General features: G+C 45.3%; 1 protein-coding gene across 2 annotated transcripts in view; it reads left to right on the forward strand.

Moving 5' to 3' along the window:
• LOC138453056 (cGMP-dependent protein kinase 2-like) overlaps positions 1-15,590 on the forward strand; it is a 524,549-nt gene that overhangs the window by 262,654 nt on the left and 246,305 nt on the right. For both annotated transcript variants that reach the window (XM_069605521.1, XM_069605520.1), the window contains exon 13: positions 7,402-7,531. In XM_069605521.1, coding sequence (XP_069461622.1) covers positions 7,402-7,531 — 130 coding nt within the window. The remainder of the gene's footprint in view (positions 1-7,401; positions 7,532-15,590) is intronic.

Raw genomic sequence — 15,590 nt, forward strand, 5'->3', positions numbered from 1 at the left:
CGCCCAAGATGGCGTGGTGGGAGACGGCGTGGCAGGCGTCCCATTGAAATTAAATGCGTCCGTTCTCAGGAGTGGAGTGCATTTAATAACAACGGGGACTGTGGAGCCTATTGAAAAAGGGAGGAGGGAGTGCCATTGTTTGTTTTGCTGCCCAGTGTGCTGCGGGCTCTAAGGCCGCCCCTGCACACGAGCGTAGCAGAAGCCTCGGCGTAGCTTATAGGCAGAAGCAGTGATCATAGCTCAACTTGTATGGGATTTAAAAAGCACAAACCTCGCTGGGATTAACCGCACGCTGTGCAAAGGGGGCACACCCAGGGGGTTACAGGCAGTGTGCAGGAGTAGGAGTGGTCGCTGGGATGGGCAGGAGGTAAAAGGAAGGGATCTGGAGGGGGAGAAGCAGGGTTCAGAGGAGCAATCAACGATTGGTGAAATGTTTCTGGAAGATTGGGGTCTTCAGGTGAGTTGCAAATGGATGTTGGTGGCAGGTGGACTTGGGCCGGTAGTCTATTGCAATGACCTTATCATCATCAAACAGACTTTATTCGGATTAGATAAATCCAATATTTTAAAATTCCTGATTATATAGCACAATACAATTCCAAAATGACAGAAAAACATTTGTAAACCAGGAAATATAAATCAAAGAAAATAATGAAATAGGTTGAGGTCCAAATTAGCACATAAACATTTAATTATTATTAATTTTCCTGAGAACATAGCTCTGATGTCGATTCATCAACACAACTGGATTTGACGTTACAATAAGTGATGACACAAGAGCTTTTCCCTGATGTAATCCCAGAATGTAGCACAACATGATCTTTGACCCTGTTGACAGGATAGAAAGTGACTCACAGATGTACAAAAAAAGCTCATAATCTAAAATCATAAAGAATGACTGAAGCAGACAACATACTACTTTAGTTACCAACCGTATTTCAAACAGAGAGTGCCTTGCTATGCCATGGTATACCGGCATACACCTACGCCATGCCATGGCATGACAAGTATACACCCATTAGAACCCACAAATGCCTGGGCCGCTGCTTTCATACCTCGCAACAGCCTCCTATGCCCTGTTACTTCCATCCAGAGCTAGTTATGCACTCACATGCTGAGTATAGTATATGATAAACAAATCCAGACTTTCTTAGGTGTTGTGATAATATGCCAAGTGGAGCCTCCTGCATGCAAACATTCATACCTGCCATGGACTTGCAAACCAATAGGAGGTTGCTGAGGGGGCTGTGGGCGGGGCAGGGGGTGGGAACTACTGCTGAAAGCAAATAGAACTCTAAAGAGCTGTCTTTACTTTCATTTTCCCTGTGCAATCCCTAAACCAGGGGTTGAAGAACCAGTCACTGGGGTTGCAAGGGATCTGCTTCATTTGCCATTACCCGAGGATGTCCCAGGAACATATTGATGGACTGATATATATGAACAACATTTTAGTCATATTATATTTCAGTTCCCTCTTACCTTTTCACAATGTTTACTTTATAAATCGTTCTCTTCGTGGTTGCCTTCATTTTGCTAAAGGCCTTTCTCGCATGGACTCTTCAAAAGCCTTTTGCAACTTCCTCAGTGCATTCGGGGTAGACGTCCCCGCTACAGCGTCTGCAGCGCTCCGCTCAGTTAATACCACCCACAGGCATTCAGTTCTTGCTGTTTAATAAAACTCTGGAAGCCCCATGACATATGATCCATTTCTGATGAATAATGTCAAAGCCTCTTGCTGCATTATTGCAGAGGTGTTCAAGGGCCAAGCAGTGACAGTTTCTCCTTCATATGTTTGGGCCAAGGACTATGATCAGTTCCTTCCAACTTCAAAAAGTACAAGTTCCCTATTTAAATCCGATTTACCCTACCGACCATACCTGCCTACATTCCAAAATGAAAAACCCAGAGATCTACATCACCGGGATTCCCCGCCGGTCACACCCACACACTCGCAATATATTTTAGTTTGTACTATATGAGTTTAACAAACTCCCAGGATTGTAATAAGCACTAAGTGTGCAACACATATTAAAGGTTCCATCATAAATATATAGATTCAAATTTGAAGGGTATGTAAACTAAGTGCATTATCAACGTGATAATGAAATCTCTCGAACACGCCACGATAGGCCTGTCGCGTAAACCTCAACGTGTGTTCGAATTTCAACTGCTCAATTTTGCTTTTTGATCCACATGCGGCAACCATCTTGAAATGGTTGAAGTATAACAGTGGTTATAGCACGTGTTCACCATAGCGGAGGCCGTAATGTGTGCCCTTCATTACAGTAAACTCTCTTTGAAGGCATGAGTGTATCTCTCTTTGAAGGCATGAGTGTATGAGTGGGGCGGGGGAGAGCAGCAAAGAAACGTTTACTCACTTCAGATGTGCTGTTAAGCGCAGAAGGGCACATTATTTGCCGGTACAACGTGACGGGAAAGGGATCAAAGCTCACAAATCTAATGCATGTAACGTTACGCTGTGTGATGACTGAAGCAAAATATGTTCAAGTCTCTGCCCACACCTCCATATAATTGGCCACTAAGAGTCTTCTTGTACCTAATCACATGGAGGCGTGGGTGGAGACACTTGATTGGTGGGAAAACCCAGAGAATCCTCGCTCTTCCACAGAGACCCGGAGAAGAGCGTAAAAACCCAGAGTCTCTGGACTAAACCTGTAGCTTAGGCAGATATGGTACCGACCACATATGAGTCTGGTATATAAGACAACAGAAGTGTAAAAGTCGGGTGTTGGGTCACATGCCATGTTCCACATACACTAACGCCCAGGCAGAATCAGAATTAGCTGCCAGTAGTTAATCAAAAAATGTTAGCTTGTGTAAGGAACTCATGGTGGCAACAGTAAAGACAGACACAGGTGATCACAGTTCAAGGGTGTTTATTAAACTGTAAGTGCAGGATGGAAAAACGCCTTACCTAAATCTAAGATTGGAGCAAGCAATGACTATCAAATAGTAATAAGGCAGTCCTAGCTGTGTCTTATCAAACAAAATGGCTTATACTAAAAAAATATTTCAAAAAGATCGCCAATCCTTACAACTAAATACAAAAGAGTGTGGGATAGTGTTCACAAGCAAGAAATGCTCACAAATGATAAGTCAGGATGTGGTAGCATGGGGTCTCCCTTGCCCTCGTTTTGAGCACGGGACAAGGCGGGACTCCTGAGCACAGTACACTCTTGAGCTTTCCCAGCATAAGACGACAGGTCCGTTTTCAGCTATTGGGACCTTCGGTGGTGAAGTCTCTTTTCTACAAAAAGTCTCTTGCCTCCGAGGACCTGATGTGTTCAAAATAACAAACAAAAAGTTCCTTTCCAAATGTACGTTAGGTGATGACTTTTCATCCCCTGGATCCCCCTCTTCCGGGCTCAGATCCACAAAAGTTCTGAGCGATATCAGGACCTCCGGTGGATATGTTTCTTGCTTCCTAGGGCCTGGTGTATTCAAAATACTAAACAAAAGTTCCTTTCTGATTGTACTTTGGTGATGATATTTCACCCCTGGGTCCCCCTCTTCCGTGCTCAGACCCCTCTCGAATATCAGCCTCCCTCGGTCAGGTTTTACTCTGCTTGTATTCAAAATATTTTCTCTGTTGCATTCACTTGTTGATGGGGTGCTAGCTTTTCACCCCTGGATCCCACTCTTCCGGGCTCAGATCCCTTTCCAAAAAGCAGCCTCCCCCTGTCGGGTTAAATACAGCTCTCATTTATACGCTTTCTCCTTTTGCATTCACAAATCTTTAGCCAACGGCTTTTCACCCTTGGATCCACCTCTTCCGGGCTCAGACCCATCTTGAATGTTAGCCTCCCTCTGTCGGGGTCACTATAGCTTGGTATTCAAAACTATTTCACCTTTCGCATTCATAAGACTTAATTTCTTACATGTCATTGTGGACATCCCTCCGTCGGTTTCACTCTTGTCAAAACACTGTTCATTGAGACTTCAGACTTCGCCCCTTTCCATCGGCATCCCTCCGTCGGGTACACTCTCGCCAATCATACAGTTCTTTCTATTTTCTCACTATACGGGATTCACCTCCCTTAGCTTTTCAATTACGTGTAGGTCAAAGGCTTTCGACTGTACAGAGGTTTTGCTAGACCCCTGTATGACCACTTTGACCTTCTCCTTCCGGCTCTCCTAGGTCCTTCTGGTATTGGTAGTTTCAACAAATGTGGGACCAATCAGAGTCTCTCGAATGAGCACCCACGTGGTGCCGGACCTCTCTGCAGCTGTTTTTCCCTTAATGTTAACAGTTCTTTGAACTTTCCTTAAATTGCCCTTTGCGACTTTCGTTCAACACAGTTCGGTTTCTTATCGGCTATCCCCTCGACTCACCGGTTGTGATGAACCGCTTGGCTTTTCTTGTTGCTGTAGTCAAGGCCGGTACCACGGTAGTAACCGTCTCTCCCCGTTCTGATTATCAGTGTAGGTGTGCTCCATGTACCGTTGACATCTGCTGCATCAAATGCTGGCTATTGTTCATGGTTTTACGATTCCTTTTAGTGAGGTTTTGCAGGTCTGGGTCGGAATGTATTGTAATGTAATTTGTCATTTGTATAGCACCTTTATCCCATTGCTACGGCTTCACAGCGCTGTAGGTGAATGCCCTTGGAGGACCGTAGTCCAAGGTATGGTAAAATTGGTCAGCAGAGTTTAGAATGCGTGTGTGCATTTTAGCCAAAGTGAAGTTGGGTAGGGGAGGCAAGGTCCCTACTAACTACCCATATTGAGTTGGCAAGCAGATTGTTGCTATGAAGTTGATAAGAGAGAGTGTGAGAGTAGTAGACCAGTTAGACCACATTTTTCTTGTGGGGGATAGCTGCATTCTATTTCCAGAGGTGTTGAGCATTGTGTCGTTGGGAGTGGTTTATGGTTGCAGATGTGTGCGGGTGATTGGCCTTGTCTTCGGCTGTCTTCCATAAGCACAGAGTGTGATACGTGCCCATGTGTTCTGGCAGGCTTATTGGTTTCGTTGAAACCATACCTACATATATAGATACCTATATCATCTCCATACAGCAAATTATTTAGGATTTTGTCTCAAATTTTGGAAGATCTTGTTTGGAAGATCTTGTGTATGCCTTTTTCAAGTTTTTCATGCTCTTTACTTGTTTCCCAACACTTACTATGTTCACTGGGCTGCCAGACTATTCTCAGTAAGATGGTCTTTCCAAACTATGGGCCTCATTCGAGTCCGGCGGTAACCCTGCCGGTGCTACCGGCGGGGTTGCCGCCGGACTCGTAATATTTTACCGGCTCCTGACTTCCCGGTGCCATCGGGCTATTACAAGTCCAGCTGCCCGTGAAGTCAAGCACCGGTAAAATGTAAGTCCCCATTCCCACAGGACTCTATGGGAGTGGGGACTTGGAACCACCGGCATCGCTGCTAACAGTGCCGGTGCTTCCGTAAAGGATCTGCCTAGCGTGGCCGCAGCGCGGGCACAGGAGCCACGCAAGCAGACACGTGGTTTGCTGGTCTGGAAACAAGGATGCTAGTGAACTTACCAGCACCCTTGTTTCCGGACCAGCAAACTCAGCATGAGGCCCTATCTCTCCATCTAGAACGAACCAGAGTGTTTCTCATCTCACGGAAGAATCGAACACTGGATGGAAGTCTACAAAATCCACATCCAGTACCTGTTCTTTCACTTGCCTAAGTACCAATAGATTCAGGACCGTAACATCCGCAGCACAATTTCCTCTAAACCCCAGATGGCATCTGACTGATAACCGTGACACACTGTTCTATGAAGCCACACTGCACCTCACTCAGCAGGGTATTTTGTTAACCCATAAGGAGAAATTTCCCAATTAACATTTGGGATGTATCCTACACTGGCCAGGAAAAGGCGAACAATCATGCAGCTGACCTATTGCCCTAACTGATGCCCATCACTCACCTGAAAAGGTTTGATCTCAAGGATATAGTCATTATATGTATTGCTCACACTTCAATAGGAACACTGCTTCTCTCGTCAATGTTATTTCTCTCTGATCAGACATTCCGTTTTCTGTGTCCATGACCTCACCTGAAGGGCTAGTGCAGGACTTTGTCCCAAAAGGACCATCATCATTATTCCTTTGCCAGTCTAGTGGCTAAAAATGGCACCATCGCTGCTTCATTAACCAGGGACACTACTTGTGTCTGTTCCTATGGTCCTCTGGAAGCCCTCAGCAGCCTCAGCTTTCCACGCTCACTGTGGGTCGTGGCACTTGTCCTCATTTCACTTGTTGATACTTTTACTATGAGCGCTCTGCTGCTAGACGCTTCATGCCCGTTACCCGTCTATCGATTCGTATTTCATATCTCTACAGACTCGATCGCAACAGCCATTTTGGACAAAAAAATCCAAACACTCGATTAAAACAATTCAGCCTTTATGGCCTTGCTATTTTCATCTTAGTTTTTTTCAGCCGATAGCCACTCATCAGGCAGATTTTAAAGGAGGTCCTGACGGAGTCTATGGGCCTCATTACGGGTCTGGCGGTAACTGTGCCGGTGATACCGGCAGTTTGCAGCGGACCTGCAAATATTTACCTGCGAAAATACTGAATCCGAAAATTACGAATTCGAAAATCGTGCAGTGATCAATTTCGCCCACAACTCACATCCCCATACTCATTCCCCCATCTTACCTTATCTGGCGGCACATTTCTGTGTGTGTCACTGACTCCACTCTATCCCTGTGGCGTCAGTTCCATCCCACTAACGTGGGTCGGAGCTGGCGCTGTAGGGTCCCTTCTTCTGTTTTTTTTCTTTTTTTTGTTGTACTTTATTGTCCCCTGCTTTCAATCCCATGAAAGTGGCAGACACTCCAGCAACCCCTGACGCCCATAATTCTGAACAAGGGGAGCAGGGGATACCCCCGCATCCCCCGCTCCGCTTGTTTGACAGTATAGGCTTCATTTTTCTTTTCACATGCCGAATGTGCAGTACATTCTTTTTCATTATTTTCGCCCAATACCATGTACCGCATGGCCGCCTAAACCACAGTCTAGGCAAAAAAAATCCTAATTCCAAAACCTCCATATTGCAACATTTCTCTAGAGTCTTAGTACCCATTAGTTCTGAAACATGCAATAAACACAATTAGAAACATGCTGTAATGCATACTTAGGTTACTGGCGCACGCAAGGGCAAAATATCACAAATATCCACGCTGCATTAGAAAGAGAAGGTTCCCTCCCAAGTAAAAGCAATTCTTGTAATGGCCACTGTTCTAATATACGAGTATTCAGCATAAGGTAAGCAAATGTTCTCAGTAAATTCCTAAATAATGCATTGAACTAAATAAGAGGAGCTGCTGACACCTGATAGACAATGAAACAGGTGGATTATTTGTTTATTGTTTCTCCCTGTACAATCTCTTGTTTTTTCTACAGTGGCCTTATCACAGATTGTCTGAGTAAACCCCTCAGACTGAAGGACCTGGAACCAGTCCTATACCAAGAGGGGAAGCACGCGGGCATGCCAGTTACGCTTGGAGCGGGTGGCTATGGCAGAGTCGAGCTGGTAAGGATTGCAGCCCAACAATTAGGTATTAAGAACTGTTTGGTAGTAACCTAAGTCATTCCCGGTGTGGACTCGCCAGCACCAGGAGGGTAAGAATTGACACTGCCAACCATGAGATGCCATTGTACAAGCTCCATTTCCCAGCTGAGGCCACATTATGGCTATTATGCCATGTTATGCCAGACGTTTACATCACATGGCACATCATGGGGCTGGTATTGCTATCAGATACCAAGCTTTGCATTCACATGCTAACTTACGAACATCTTTGGCAGGGCTTGCCATTGAAGGTCAGGTACTCAGACCATTACTGTGGAATGACTCTTTCATTATTGTATACAGGATTGCCCTCCCCGCCACCCCCCCCCCCGATCCCCTCAATTCCTCATTCACCAGCACTGGCAAGTATAATCGGCACAGGGGTAAAAATGAATTGCTCACCACGTTAGAGCGGGATGCCGGGCATCCTTCTTTGTGGCAGCCAATTGGATGTATACTAATTGACCTTTTCACAATTGTCCTCGGGGGGGAATTGAACTTGGGAGAATTTACCTAATTTAAAAGGTCAATTAGGACATATATGAGGGTGGAAACCCCCGAAACCCCCCACCCAATCAAAAATGCTCTGCAACCCCCCACCCGAACCCCTTATATTATTTATAATCCAAAACCAACCCAATACATATATAAAATAACTAAAATAATATAAAGTTCAATTGTGCAGAAGGTCAATTAAGACCACTATTAATTAGGTCAATTAGGACAAAAGGTCAATTGTAAAAGGTCAATTTGGGTAATGCCAGCCAAAATTCACCGATGCTTACTTCCATAAATGGCCTTCTCATCTTTTATAGAAAACTTAAGACACAGGCTTCTCTCAGTAAATACTTCCATAATAGCTCAATGAGAAGTCTGCAGGTGCCCACGCTACAGTCAAACGTTGCTTTTTATGGGTACAGTCTCTCCTAACTCAGCTGATTAACTCAGAGGACAGCAGCAAGGGTGACTTTGGTGGTATTTGAGCATCCTAGAAATATAAAAACAAACACTCTTTAATTGCATGCCAATGTCCAGAACTGGCATGAAGCGCGATGGATTCATATCTCAACTCCACCCCCTGTAAAATATCGGCTGTGACCTCTCAGCCAAAATGCACAATGCAAAGACGACTGAAGTTGCGTGGTAGCAGCTTGTGTTCCTTCTCAAAGTCAACACGCTCAGCCTTCCTCACTTTTCAGGACAGACATCCAAGTCTTCGTCATCTCTCCACTGGATGGTGGCGAGGGACAGATGCCATACTGGCCCCCCTGAAAGCCATCGAGCATGTTGAAACATGGATCATCAGAGTACTAAGAGAAATTGACTTCATAACCCTCAACCTCAAAGAGCCATATTGGCCAGCCCTGCAAGCATGTATCATGTTCAAGACAGCCCTCATCACCCTCAAAGCACTCACATCCAAAACGCTGCTCTACCTGTCCAAGAAATCACCCTCTTCGGAGGCCAACATACTACCAGAAGGTATGACATCGGCAGATTGGAAGCAAAGAATGGCAGTAGGGAAACACCTAGGCATCATGTCTTTTTCTGCCACATATCCTGACTCTGGAACAAGTTACAAATGCAGATAAGACTGACTGCCCCCATTGCACATTGAGTACCTGAATGCCCTACTGTTCAAAAAACATCCTGCCAATCACTGATTGCTCCACTCAACCCTACGTCCGTCCTTCCAGAGCTTCTCCCATCCTGGCTCCTCCTACTCATCACAGCTGCCTCTGCTTACTATTGTCACCTACCTGTAACCCCCTGGGTGTGTCTCCTATGTACAGTACTCACTTGCTTCCCAAACTGTAGGAGCCAGCAGATTGGTAACAATCATACAATGAAATTACTGGCATGTAGTATCTAAATTGCCAAATTGACCAGACAGGTTTCTTTCTTTCTTTCTTTCTTTCTTTCTTTCTTTCTTTCTTTCTTTCTTTCTTTCTTTCTTTCTTTCTTTCTTTCTTTCTTTCTTTCTTTCTTTCTTTCTTTCTTTCTTTCTCAAAGAAGGTTACAGGGAGAGTGGATCCAAGTGCAACCAATTGGTGGATACTAGGGTAAGTGCAGAGAGAGCCACTCTCTTGGGTCATTTTACAAGTGCAGTGAGGGTGGGGTGAGTGCAGGGCCCTGCGGCAAGGGCGAGAGAGGACTGGCAGGGGTGCCAGCGACCTGGGCGACTCTGACATACACCAGGCGGCCAGTCAGCAAGCTGTAAGGAAGGGGAGGGAGAGAGGGAAAGAGCAGAGGGCAGGTTAGCAGGGTAGAGGGAGAGAGAAGGAAGAGGAGAAGAGGAAGGTTTTGAGGAGTTTCCGGAACTTAAGGAGATCAGACTCAAGAGGGAGGATGGCAGAGAGGCTATTCCAGAGGGCGGCCCCATCTGAGGATAAGGATCTCTCTCCAAATCTCTGCTTGGAGAAGCGGCTCACTCACAGAAGGTTGGAGGTAAACGAGCATAGGGCTCGGGAAGGACAGTATTTAGGTAGGCAACATTGCAGATAGGTAGGTCCCAGGCCCCAGAAGGCCTTGTGGACAATGCAGAGGATCTTGAACTTGATCCTTGCAGCCATGGGGAGCCAGTGAAGAGAGTTCAGTGCCAGAGAGATGCAGTCCCTGTGCTTTAGGCCAAATATAAGTCTTGCGGTTTTGTTCTGGATGAGGTGCAGAGGGTGCAGGGCAGAGGCAGGGAGGTTGAGGGAGAGGCTGTTGCAGTGGTCCAGCCTGGAGAGAACCAGGGCTCTGGAAACAGTGAGCCACTGGGGGAAAGTGAGAAAAGGTAGGTTACCTCTAAGGAGGTGCAGCTGATAGACATTTTAGAGATGTCCTAAATGAGAGCGGAGAAGGAGAGAGTGGAGTTGAAGATAACCCCAAGGTTTTTGGCCTCAAAAGTGGGTGCGGGCACAGGGCAAGGGAGGCCAGCCAGAGTGAAAGTGGGAAGGTGGGAGCAGAGGTCCCAATGCGAATGATCTCAGTTTTACTGGCGTTGAGACAGAGGTCATTTGCAGCACACCATGACTGATTCATGTTGCACGCACCTTATTTGTTACCGGGGGTGTGGCAAACTGGCCCTAGGATGCAATTTCATTTGTATCCAGTTTAGTAAAATGTGAATGGGATATGTTACTTAGTGTTACTTTTGGGTTAAATTGATACATATTAGATTTTAACACGTGTAGAAAATCAAATGCTAAAACCACCAAATGAACTATAAAACACGATCAACAAGGAGTTTTTATAATGTTAATGCAAGTAAGAGGATTGGTCATAGAGAACCCAATGTGAAGAAAATATAACAGTTAAACATGGATGCACACTGATATATATACACAGGGAATGTATAAAAATCATCTACATGTAGTGGGCCTTTTGTACAAATGGATTAAAACACAGCAGTCAGGGTTTCACTTTGAGAAACTGGTCTACTATGACCTTAGACGATAGTCAGCTCAGCTAAAGAAACCTGTCTTTGTTTTTATGGCCTGGTAGTATTGCAGAAAGCAGATGTAATCATACGTACATGGAGCATCCAGAAGGTTTCAGCTATTTGTTTTGACCAGCAATAAATATGGGGTGAAGTAAGGCTCGAGACTAAAGTGATTAAAACCTAGGAGTTTCAATTGTATTCTCAGAGGTGCTGTGCATGATGAAATGGCAGTTATTTAGATTAGAATGTTTCAATGGAGCCAGTAAGCCAGGCTGGATAAGATAGCTATCATCAGTTCAAAGAGAACCGTTTACTCAGCCTCCTTCATATTGTTTGAAGTATTTATGCAAACAATGTGCTATTATGTTTAAGGTAACGGGCTCAGGCCAGTTGCTACTTGTAATGAATTATGTTTGCACCCAAAAGTTTAACTGCTTGATGATGTCACAACCTACCATAGACGAATCCCAAGAAGGGGTGTGTTATGAATATGAACTGAAGATGGTAGTTAAGATAACAAGTGGCCAATGAGAATGGAAGAATTCGAGAAAGACTGGATTTCTTTGTAGAGGTTTTGTCCAATCACATGTGGGTGATAGAGTGTAATAAAATATATGGGGGTGTTTTAACTGTTGCAAAAATGTATATAATGGGTCAACTTATGTGGTCCAGTGAGATGTGGGTTAGTTTGACTCTATGGCATCATCTAGCTCCTCTCTGGATGATTGTCTTGCTTTACGTAAAGACGTGTACTTGTTCCTTAAGTGGGGGGCCTGCTTTGGGTTGAGCTGATTAGGGAACTGCCCCAAGAAATTTGGCGACTACGTAGCGACCCCAGACTTTCCGAGATGTTGGAGGTTTCTGTCCGCACAACTTGGCTGTGGCACCTCTCTGCGTGATTCAGTCTTCCGTGCACTGTGAAAAAGCAAGGTTTGCGGGCACCATATTGGTTAAAGGCACGTCTGTTCCTCGGAGGCATGGTACCATGGTCCAGCTGTGCAGGATGACTTGACGGAGCATCACATCGGAGTGCTTCGGATTCACGTGAGTGCACTTTTGTCGGTAAAGCAAGAAGGGAAATAGGGGTAAAAAAGGGTTGTTGCTTTGATTTAAGGCGCTTGGTAGGGGTAGAATTGGAGTGCGTGCGTGGAGTTAGTCAAGGTTGAGGGGATTGAAAGAGTGAATGCTTTGAGGGAGCGAGTGAACTGTCTTACGTTTTCAAGTCCCTGGCATATATTGTGTACCTAGTTTATCATTTTTTAGGTGTGAGGTTGTATTCTCCCCAGCACGGCCATTGTGAGGTTTTTCTCGATAACCTTTAGTTTGCTTGTCTGGTTGGCTGGAGCCCTCACCTAGAGGCTGGGGGGCATTTTATGGTAAGTCCAACCGTAGATACCTTCTTTAAGTATACCCATGGCATTCCTCTTTCTGTGTTTACTGTGGGGGTGGAGCCCTCACCTCGCTTTTCTTGGCTAGTTGAAGTAGTGAAGGGGAAACTTCTTGTAGTCAGGGAAAGACGGTTATGTAGTAGAGAAGACTGTAGTAGCGATGAAGAGAGCAGGAGCAGCGGTGTTATAGTGAAAAGAACTGCGCTCCTTCTGTTCTTGAGTGAAGGAGATGTTGCAGAGGTATTGGCCAGCGAGTGTTTTTTTTTCATGAAATGATGTCTTTTGTGTAAGAGTGAGAAGTAGAATTAAAGCAAGTAGCTGAGTGAAGTGATTGCAGTGAAAGCAAATACGGTGAGTGATTGTGGGTAACAAGTAAGAAACTGGGAAGGGGGAAAAGGTTTTTTTGGGGGAAACATTTTGTGCCGCAGGTTTGGCTTTGGTGTTATTTTTTCTGAAATTAGTTTGGGTAAATCAGGTTGGAGTATGGAGACTCCGCTGAATCATTTGTGTCAAGTGCTTGCTGGCTTTAAGGCGAAAATTCAAAAATATCCGAAATGGCTACTGGAAACTAAGGGGAAAATGCTCAATTCTTAGCATATCAAGGGGACCTATGATAAGGGGATATTAGAGAACCTGCATACTTTTTTGACTACGAGGAACAGGGGTTCAAAATTAGAGAAGCGGTTGAACATCTTAGAGCTCTGGCGGATGTGTGAAAAAGGCAGTAAGGCCCATAGTGTTAAAAACAGGAGGGTGCAGGAATTCTTTCCGCACCACCCCCAAATGGGTGCTATCCCTTATCACCAACAGAAGAGTACAAAGGCCCTGAGTTCAAACCTCAATTTTCCCCAGTGGCCACTCCAGTGGTTGCAAGATGGACACAGGTGATGCCTCCATCCGCTGCAGTGCCTATGAAGTGGGAAAGCGAGGGAAGTGAAAGTGTTAGGGCTACAGAAATACTGAGAATGTAGAGCAGAAAGGGAATAATTACCTTATTTGCTAGGTTAGTATATAGATTAAAGGTGGGAAAAATGGGAGGGAGTGAGGCCGGCAGCTAGACGAGTGGATAAAGGATCGAGAATAAGGGATATGGAGGAGGTTAGGCCTTTTCCTGCTAGGATAGAGGAATAGGCTATGAAGGGTGGTAGAGACACAGGAGCAGGAAAAAATGAAAGAAGCACTGAGGCTAGCGGAAGAAGAAGTAATGCTGTTACAACAGCAAAGAAATGAAGATCGGGAAGAAGGGAATAGACAGGCCAAGAATGTAGAAGAAGGAAGGTGGAGGCATGGATAAGTTAGGGTAGATACATCGGTGATCAAGGAGGTCAACGTGGACATGGAGAACAGAAATATTGCCATGCGTACAGGGTTTGTGCAGGAAGGATGGAAGCCGACACCCTACAGTCGTGCTGAGTATGCTTCTGTGCCTCTAGAAGCGTTAGGGGAATGAATAGCAGGAGCATGGGATGAAGAGGAATAGGAATTGGATTATGAGCAGGGAGAGACGGGTGTATGCACCCTGCCAGGTATGGGGTTGTGGAATATGTATCCCGATATGCCTGAAATGAATTCAATTCTAGCCAAAATGATGAAATTGGTTGATAATCCTGCCGCACACATCCAGTTAATTCAGGAGATGTGGAGGAAATAGACGACAGACGCGTGGGACAAGAATGTGGTGATTTTTTACCACATGCTAAAGAACCAAGGAAGTTCAGCACAATTTAGTTAAAGTGGTAGAAATGGAGGTCAAGAGTTGGACAGAAATTCAAGTGCATGTCAATTTTAGTAAAAGGAGACAAGAAAAGGAAAAGGAGAGTATAGAACAGGCACAAAAGGCAGAGGCCAAACTTGTTGGGACAGTAATTACCAACTCCCTAGATGAACAGCAGGGGTAATTGGGACAAGGGGGACAGGGTGAATCGGGTATGAGACAGAGGTGGATGAACGAGTATGCTCTCGATCCAAGGCAAATAAGAGGGTTTCGAAGTGGTAGGGGAGGATTTCCACGAGGGAAGTGGTTCATTTGGCGGGTTTAGAGGAATGGGTCCCCATTTTGATGGGCAGTGGGAAATAATTATGGAGGATTTCACGGGATTCAGTGTTGGTAGTGTGGGAGGTTTGAACACGTGTCACAAGATTGTTGAGACAGGTCACAGTCTTTTAACGTGGCAGCTCAGCAGATGCAATCTCCGTCCCTGCCATGTGCCCCAGGCTCTGCACAATCGCAGCAGACCTGGGTTGAACAGAACCCGGTGACTGGGGCTGCACAGACCTATGGGATCCCACCAACCATGCTAGTACAAGCACTGGTACAGATGTGGGAGAAACATTCTCTACCCCAAGAAATGGTTACTCATTACAGCAAGTAATGTAGCAAGTGTTTTTGGAGGGAGTCCTTTTCTGCTCCCCGGTGCTAATATATACCAGGAGGAGGACAGCCCACAGGGGTCTTTGATGTATCCAATCCTGTCCATTAACACAAATCTGGCAGAGAAACCATGGATAAGTGTGCAGGTAGGCATCCGAACATTCTCATTCATGGTCGACACAGGGGCTACAAAATCTTGCATTAAGGAAGGTGAGGTCTCCTTGTTAGGCAAAAATATGGACACACTGGGATTCTCTGGGGCTATCCTGTCAGTTCCTTATGTTGAAGATCTACATGTCAAGGTAGGTACACAAAATGTACCTGCTCCTTTGTTGTATTGTTCAGATACCCCGGCAAATCATCCAGGTCAAGACATCTAGAGTTAAGTTGCAGAAGTAGATTGCTTTTACAGGGAAAGGTATAGTATGCCCGACTCCAGGTTTGCATCTGGTAAGAGAATCGGCACGTTTGCATGCACATTGTAGTGACAGCTCGATCAATGGAGTGCCGGTACATTCAACTTTGTTTCTTTATGGGGTAATGGTTTTGTTGAGTTGGGTCCCGGGGATTAGAAATCAGACATGGTGGTTACCGACTGAGTTTTTGTTTCGGCCTGCTGTGCCACAGGAAGCAAAACCAGGCACAATTGTTATGATTCTTTTAGAGGCAGTTGTGATCAAGAAGAACAGGGTGGTTCTCTCAGGCACAGATAGGGAAGGCAGAGAATGGCGCACAGTTCTGTGCATCAATCCAACCTTATCTCTAAGGGATGTGTCCGATGAGCAATTGTTTGAAGACACCGAAGACACATGAGAGATGGTCCTTGAGATTGGG

Source organism: Ambystoma mexicanum, chromosome 4p (genome assembly GCF_040938575.1).
Source record: "Ambystoma mexicanum isolate Mex_15411 chromosome 4p, UKY_AmexF1_1, whole genome shotgun sequence".
Taxonomy (NCBI): Eukaryota; Metazoa; Chordata; class Amphibia; order Caudata; family Ambystomatidae; genus Ambystoma; species Ambystoma mexicanum.